General features: G+C 68.0%; 1 protein-coding gene across 8 annotated transcripts; it reads left to right on the plus strand.

Moving 5' to 3' along the window:
- The first annotated feature begins 656 nt into the window (after positions 1–656).
- Positions 657–7,293, plus strand: PPP1R26 (protein phosphatase 1 regulatory subunit 26). 8 transcript variants are annotated; one of them, XM_037127779.2, is made up of 4 exons: positions 657–734; positions 2,581–2,764; positions 3,099–3,232; positions 3,476–7,293. In XM_037127779.2, exon 4 carries the CDS (start codon positions 3,533–3,535, stop codon positions 7,121–7,123), a length of 3,591 nt encoding a protein of 1,196 aa, XP_036983674.2. In that variant the 5' UTR covers positions 657–734; positions 2,581–2,764; positions 3,099–3,232; positions 3,476–3,532; the 3' UTR covers positions 7,124–7,293. The 8 variants fall into 8 exon arrangements, with proteins under 8 accessions (XP_036983674.2, XP_036983677.2, XP_036983676.2 ...); XM_037127782.2 differs by having other exon boundaries at positions 695–734; positions 2,647–2,764; XM_037127781.2 differs by lacking the exon at positions 657–734 and adding an exon at positions 794–1,534 and having other exon boundaries at positions 3,473–7,293.
- The last annotated feature ends 297 nt before the right edge of the window (positions 7,294–7,590 follow it).

Below are 7,590 nucleotides of genomic sequence, written 5' to 3' on the forward strand. Positions count from 1 at the left end.
CTAGGGCAAGTTCTGGGCTTCTATTAAACACGAGGCTGGAACCTGGCCGGCCTTGCTTCCTGGACCACCACCCAAAGGTGAAGGCAGCTGGAGGCCTGGGCAGTAGGCTGGACAGAAAGCTGGCCCTGCGCAGGCGGCTGCGGGGACGTGGCCTGGAGACCCGTTGCTCCCAGGGCTGGAGACCAGGCTCTACCTGCTCTGTGAAGGCAACTTCAGCCAAAGAGGGAGAAGAGGCAGGCACGGTGCGGGGCGCACAGGGGGCGCTGGACCGGCGGGAGCTTCTGGGGTCACCGCAGCCCACAATCACAGTAACGACCCCCAGAATACAGTAGCCATCCAACGCCCGCCTGCCGCCCTCCCTCCCGGCCTACACTGCCCCCTCTGGGTGGAGGAGAGGGGCAGCCTTCCCCCACTCCCAGCGCTTGGCGCAGCCCTGGCGACCGGGCAGTCAACAGTCCCCGAGGGTCCCCGCCTCTACAGCGCCGGGTGGGGGTCAGGCGTCACACCAACAAATCATTCACCAAGGGCGCCAAGACCTTTCCGGGGGCCCTGTCCGAGGCGGGGAGGGTGGGGCGTCCCCGGGCCTCCGCAGCGGCCGGCAGGTGGGCGCGCGCTCGCCGGGCGGGGGTCCGGCCGGGCCGCGCGCCTCCCCCGGAACTCGGCCGTGCCATTCCCATGATGCCCAGCCACCGGGCACGGCTTCCGGAGCGCGGCCGCAGCTCCCGCCGCTGCCGGTAGGTCCGGGGAGGGGGCGACCAGGATCGCCCCGCCCCGCGCGCCCCGCCCTCCGCGCGTCCCTCCGCGCCGGGCGGGGGTGGGAAGCGGCGGCGGGGAGACGGCGGCCCCAGCCCCCTCCGCTCGGCCCGAGGGGCGGGACGCCGGGACCCCGCCGCCCCCGCGCGCCCCCCGCGCTCCGCTCCTCCCCTGGGACGCGAGGAGGGCGGGCGCCGGGTGAGGGGCCGGGCTGCCGGGCGGCCGGGCGGAGGTGAGCGCCGGGGCCGGGGCCGGAGCCGGAGCCGAAGGGCGGCGAGGCAGGCCGCGCACGGCGGCGCTGGGCCCCCGGGGAAGGTGGGCGAGGCGGGGGCGCGCAGGGCGGGCGCTGGGGGCTAGTACTGCCCCGGGCGGGGGTCGCGGCCCCGGAGGCAGCCCTTGGCCCCGCCTCTGCGCCGGCGGCCCCGCCGCGCGCCCGGCGTTCCTGGAAGCCGGCGAGGCGCGGGAAGAAGGGTTCACCCAGGTGAAGCGCAGGTGAGGGCCAGCGGGGCAGCTTCCGGCCGACCCAGCGCTCCCGCCGTGGGAGCTCGGCCGAGGGGCCGGTCTCCCCCACCCCCGCGGAGGAGCAGTCCCGCCCGGTGCAGCTTCCGGGAGGGTCACGGGCGCCCTGCCGGCCCCTGCCCCCCCCACCTCGGACCCTTAAGCAACCCTGGGGGTGCAGGCTGCGCAGAGGCCTGCCCCCTTTCCTGCGGGAGGTGCTCGCACTTACGCGGCTGACGACCGGCTGAGCACAGGGATCAGCGCCTCAAGGCGGGGAGCCCCGGTACGCGGGGTGAAAGGGCAGGGCGGGGTCAGCTGCGAAGGCCTAGCTGGCCTCGGTCTCCGTGCTGCCTGTTGTGAGGTCTGACCTTCTGGCCAGCGGGCGGGAATTCTGGCCCACGCCCACTTCAGGTTGGCCTGCTGGGCCCTCCTTGACTCCGCGGTAGTCTCACGGGGGAGGTGACCATCCCGGGGCCGGACCGCTTTTGCTGATGTATTTGAGGCATGACGTTTAGGGAGCCATACTGTTCCGAATGAGCTGCGCTCGGTTCGCCCTCCCTGAAGGCGCGGGTCTACACTGGGAAGATGTCCCGGAGCCTCCACCACTTCGGCTTGGCTCCACTTGGCTTTGGGCTGCAGGGCTGGGCATCCTCACAGCCACTCTCCCACCTGGCTCAGGTGCGGGGAGGCAGCCTGAGGGCCGAGCCAGCCTCAGCTCCCACTCTCCCCAAGTAGAGTCCAGAGTTTGCCGGTGTGATTCATCGGTGCAGTGGGCTGCTTCAAAGCCAGGGCTGCCACTGGAGACGCCCTCTGCACTTTCCACCTCATTCCTGCGCAACGTGGTTTGACAGTTCAGGATACTGTCTCCTGGGACTCCATCCGCAGAGAGACAGCCCCCGGGGAACGGGCCGCCGCGGTGCAGCCTGGCCAGTCAGGGTCACCCCTGGGGCCACTCCAAGATGGTGTTTCTGTTGAGCCCGTTAACGGCCTTGATTCAGACCCTTCTCGCCCAGGCCTGTGCAGGTGCCCTGCAGTCTCTGATTAATGACCACAGAGAGGTGGGCACAGGTCCCCAGCCAGTGAGAGCCCCCCCATTGTTGGTCCCCCCTGGTCTGTCGGACCGAGGGGGGACCAACAGACCAACAGAGGTCATGGGCTGTTGTGGGTGTGGGCACTGGGGACCAGCTGCACACTCCCCGTGACCCCCCCCACTGCCAGCCCTACGGACGGCCAGTTCGTTGCACACTGGTGCTTACCTCTAGTGGATCTCAGGGTGAATTCCAGAATTTCATTTTGAGCCCCTAAGTTGATGCTGTTTCTTTTACAAAGTTGAGACAATGCTCGCTGCCACGTGGGCCTCTGAATGGGTGTCTCTGCTTCCCGCCCCCCTGGCAGTCTGAGGGGGCCGAGGACGCCGCGGCGTGCCCACCGGGCGACGCAGACCTCACCCCCGCGACCAGCTGGTGTCGGCCACCCCATCACCACCCTGAACCTGGGCTCAGGAGAGTTTCAGGTAAGTGCGAGCTCTCCGATGCTGTGCTTCTGCTCATTGCGCACAGATCAGCAGTAGCAAGTGGCCCTCTGGTTAAGCGCCAGTCACTCCTGCCTGGGCACGTCCGCGCCTAGGTAGGTGGCTGGGCCATCAGCGAGGGAGCTCTTGACAGAGAAGGGCCAGTGTCAGAAGCCCTTCTGGGGGCCTCTCTGCTCGTTAGCCAGAAATAACGACCTGACTCTGTGAGGACGTCTTGCCAACAGGTGTCTGACTCTTTCCAGTAACAAGCAACTCGGTGAAGACGTTCGGGGCGGCGAGTGCCACGTCACTCACTTCACGTAACGTTTTCCTGCAGGGCCTCGCCGCCGCCAAGAATGAGCCACCCCGCACGGTCCCTCTCGGCGCGCGGGGGCCCGAACCCCTTGCTCTTTAACCTGCAGAGAAGCATGTGTGGCCTTCGCCTTGCTACCACCTGGGCAGCTGTTTGAGGTAAAAAAAAAAAAAAGTCTGTTCTCTTGCCGAGAAGGTGGGGACCCACAGCCACCAGAGGGGGACGGAAACCGCAGGGGCTGGCTCCTGAGTGCGGGCGGGCAGAGGAGTGTTCCCTCGCCATCTTCATGGCTCAGGACAGGAGGCCACACAGCTCGAGTCCTGTGGCCCCTGCTGGCCGGGGGCTGCAGGCTCCGCCCCCTCCAGCCGAGGTGCCTCACCGCTCTGCTTTCCCCCCAGCAGGATGTGAAGCCAGCGGGCGGACGGAGCCCGGCCTCGGCGCGCCTGCCTGTTGCTAGAATGTTCCTCATGAACGCCCCTCCTGTGCTTGCTCTCCAGTCCACATGGGAAGCCTTCGGGCGGCCGGGGAGCTGTAGGTTTCCCGGGCGCTTCTCGGAGCCGGAGGGCGCGGGGCGCGCAGCTGTGAGCGCCAGGGTGCAGATGGTCATCAGCACGCTCCAGGGCGACCGGGCCGCACGGGGCAGGAGCCAGGAGCAAGCCCTGCACAGAGGCCCGCGGGGCCGCGAGGCCCAGCTGGCCACCAGCCCCACCTCGGCTGCCTGCGGTGGTGCTGCCGATTTTGGCCCCAGGCAGGAGGAAGAGAGCACGGACGTGGGGCCCCCAGTGCTGGATTCGGACAGTGATGACTCTGTGGACCGTGACATCGAGGAAGCCATCCAGGAGTACCTGAAGGCCAAGAGCGGGGCCGCCCAGCCCACAGCCGCCGGCGGGGACAGTCCGCGCCAGCCAGAGCCGCCTCAGAGCAGCGCCCCACCTGCCCGGTGTCCTCCCAGACTCACACCGGGTTCAGGAGGTGCCCCTGGCAGCCGCGTGGGAGCCAGCGAGGCCCCAGGCTCTTCCTCCCCGCTCAGTGTCAGTAGTGAGGACTCCTTCGAGCAGAGCATCCGGGCAGAGATAGAGCAGTTTCTGAACGAGAAAAAACAGCACGAGGCCCCCAAACTGGACGCACCTGGGGACAGGAAAACAGACCCTGGCAACAACTTGGCCAAACCCGCACTCAGATCCTTCAGGGAGCCCGGTGTGAGGGCGCAGCGGCAGGAGTTGGCCGGCGCCGGCAGGGAGTTTGTCTTCCGGAAGCCTCCCAGGTTGGCAAAGGCGCCTGCGCAGCCCAGAAGTCTCAGGTCCAGAGCCACCACCGAGCCTCTAGAGAGCTTGGGCAGCCCAAAGCCAGCAGCACCCAGGCCACCAGCAGCACCCAGGCCTCCGGCCGCCTGCCGCATGGTAGAGGCCCAGGGTAAGGGCGGGGCCAAGAGGAACCCCTGCCCTGGGAGGCGGGGCCAGGGAGCCAGGAGCGCGGCCAGTGTGCGGGAGGCTTCCGACTCTAGCAGCGACGACGGCATCGAGGAGGCCATCCAGCTGTACCAGCTGGAGAAGAGAAAGGAGGCGAGTGGAGACCCACCGGGGGAGGGGCCGCCCGAGCCCCCCGCCCGCAGCACGAGCCACGCCACGAAAAGTGCCTTGCCCGAAGCCCACAGGAAAACGCTGGGCAAGAAGAAGCCGGTGACCTCGAAGGCCGTGGATCTTGGCCCCGGTGGCCCTGACCCTGACCGTCCCTCCAAGCCACCAAAGGAAACCAAAGTCCCTGCGGCCCCAGGACACACAGCGTCCAAGAGCGAGTTGGCGGACGGGTCCTCGTGCCGGGCAGACACGTCTGCTGAGCTGATGTGCGCCGAGGCCATCCTGGACATTTCCAAAACCATCCTGCCAGCCCCTGGGGAGGGCGGTGACGGACCCCTGTCCACCAGCCCGCTCCCTTGTCCCCCCAGTGTGCCTTCCCACTCCGACGGGGACAGCAGCTCTGTGGACAGTGACGACAGCATTGAGCGGGAGATCCGGACGTTTTTGGCACTGAAGGCGCAGTCGGGTACTTTGCTGTCCAGGACGGAATCCTGCCCGCACACAGTGCAGAGCCCGCTGCCTCCGCCAGGCCCCCACGGGCAGGCCGGTGGCCTCAAGGCCCCTGCCTCTAGAACGCTGGACCTGTCCCCAAGCCGCAAAAGGAGACGCCGGGGAGGCGGCACCACCGTGTGGTCATCCACACCCAAGAAAGTGAGCGAGGTGAAGGAGGGTGCCCCGGACAGTGACCCCGGCCAGGGAAGGGCCAGCGAGGCCCCTGGCAGGGAGGGTGAGGCCCAGCCACTGCCCTGCGGGATAGTTGGGCTGGGTGACGAGCACATGGCCCCGGACGCACGGGGCAGCATGTCACCCAGCCCCGGGAAGGCGGTCGAGTCGCGGAGTCTGGACGAGAAGGGGAGCTCTGAGGACAAGAGCAGCTCGCTGGACAGCGACGAGGACCTGGACACCGCCATTAAGGACTTGCTTCGATCCAAACGGAGGCTCAAGAAGCGCTGCAGGGACCCCAGAGCCGCGTGCAGGAAGAAGGTCAGGTTCAGCACCACCGAGGCGCAGGCCGCCGGCCAGCAGGGCGGCCTCCAGCGCGGCTGGAAGGAGAGAGGCCCGCACCTGCTGAAAAGCTGCCTCTCCAAGGCCAGACGGGACGGCAGGGAGGACCCACTGAGGAAGCCTGCCAGCGTCTTCTGCTGCGGGACAGAGAGAGGGAAGCCGGGGGGCAGCACCGGGCCCGCGGACACAGCCCTGGCCCTGGCGCCGGGGCGGAGAGCCCGCCGAGGGGGCGGGTGTACCGGCGAGGCCCAGGCCGGCTCCCTTCGTGGCTCGGCCGCCGGCCCCGGCCCACGGTCTGAGGACAGCAGTTCCGTGGACAGTGATGACAGCATCGAACTGGAGATCAGGCGGTTTTTGGCTGAAAAGGCCAAGGACTCTGTGAGCGGTTTAGAGGTTCAAGGAGGAGGTCCCACCACAGTCGGGCCGGGGAGTGTGGCCAGGCCAGAGCCACCAGGCCGGAGGGCAGTGGTCCCAGGACTGGCCCTGCAGCCCGGTGTGTGCACACAGAGCCAGAGAGGCAGGGGGACCCCTCAACCAGCCGCGGGACCGAGGGGCGGCCCCCACGCAGAGCAGGCCTGCCTCCCCGCTACCCTGTCCAGAGGCCAGCAGGCGCCCCCCAGGAGCACCAGTGAGGCTGCGTCTGCCAGAGGGGCCCCTGCAGGCAGGAGAAGCCTCTACCCTCATGGGGACCGGCGCGCACGAGGCGCCGGGCCTGCCTCTGCAGACAGCGCTGTAGGTCAGCCGTCCAGTTGTGCGGAAGCGGGCACTGGGCCAGGAAGCCTCAGTGGGACCCTGCCCGTGACCTCTCAGGGCCGGAGCGCCCTGACTCGGAGCCTGGGAGCAGACAGGGAGGGAGGGCCCCAGGCCGGCCTTGCTCTCCCGTGGGGCAACTTCACCCACCAGAATCGGCTGCAGAGCGCGTGGGCGCTGAGCCCGGAAGGCAGGGATGCAGCGTGGAGGGGGGGCCTGGGGAGCGAGAGGGAGAAGGGGGTAGAGGGCCAGGCCCAGGGCGCGCCCAGCCTCGCCCCGGACCCGAAGAAGAACCTGCCTTTCACAGGCTTCTCGCCGCTGCGCTCCACACAGTTATTCCACTTTGGGAACAGCGTGGCCTGGGGGGGCAAGCCGGCCAGCCTCTTCGGCCCCAGCCTGGGCCTGCCTCTGCAGGGCCCATCCTTTTCCGCCTTCAGAGAGGCCCCGGCCGGCCCCGGCCCCGTGTTCGGGAGCTCACCCTTGCTCGCGAAGAAGGACGGCGGGCGCTGGCCTCGGAGGAAGGCTCCGGCCTCACTCGGCTTCCGCAGCAGCGGGAACCTGAGTTTGGACAAGGACGTTCTGGACCTGAGGTACGGGCGGGCGGGCAGAGACCTTGCCAAGGACCAGGAGGCCTGGGGCAGTGACGCCAGCGAGCTGAGCGACACCTCCGTGGAGGACGGCGGCCCCGTGGCCCCAGGCAAAGCCCTGAAGCTGTGAGCACGCGTGTCGGGTGGCACCATGGGCAGAGGGGGTGGGAGCCGCCGCGACCACCCAACCACCCTGTACATATGTACAGAAACGAGATCGGTGCCCCTATTTAACACGTGTCCTGGTAAATATGAGTTTTGTAGCTTTTTTGTAAATTATTTAAAGTGCTGTAAAAACTATTTTTGGAGAATAGAGCTGTTTGATTCTGTAGGGCATCTCTGATGGCAGTGTCCGTGGGTCCGTGGAGCCCCCGGGTCCTGCCCCGCATAGCCAGCTCGGGGGACTCAGAGGCTGGCACTCCGGGGTGACTGCAGGGGACATCTGGCTGTGCTGAGTGGGTGGCAGTGGTGCCCCTGAGGTCTCCGTCCGGGGGCTCCTGCACATCACTTGCTATAAGGGACCCTGGGCCGAGAGGCCAGGGCACACCCGCTGAACATGGCTGCCGGGCCCTTGGCCAGAGAAACATCAAAGCACCA

Source organism: Artibeus jamaicensis, unplaced genomic scaffold, assembly GCF_021234435.1.
Source record: "Artibeus jamaicensis isolate MK-2021 breed Jamaican fruit bat unplaced genomic scaffold, CSHL_Jam_final contig_471, whole genome shotgun sequence".
In the NCBI taxonomy this organism is placed as follows: Eukaryota; Metazoa; Chordata; class Mammalia; order Chiroptera; family Phyllostomidae; genus Artibeus; species Artibeus jamaicensis.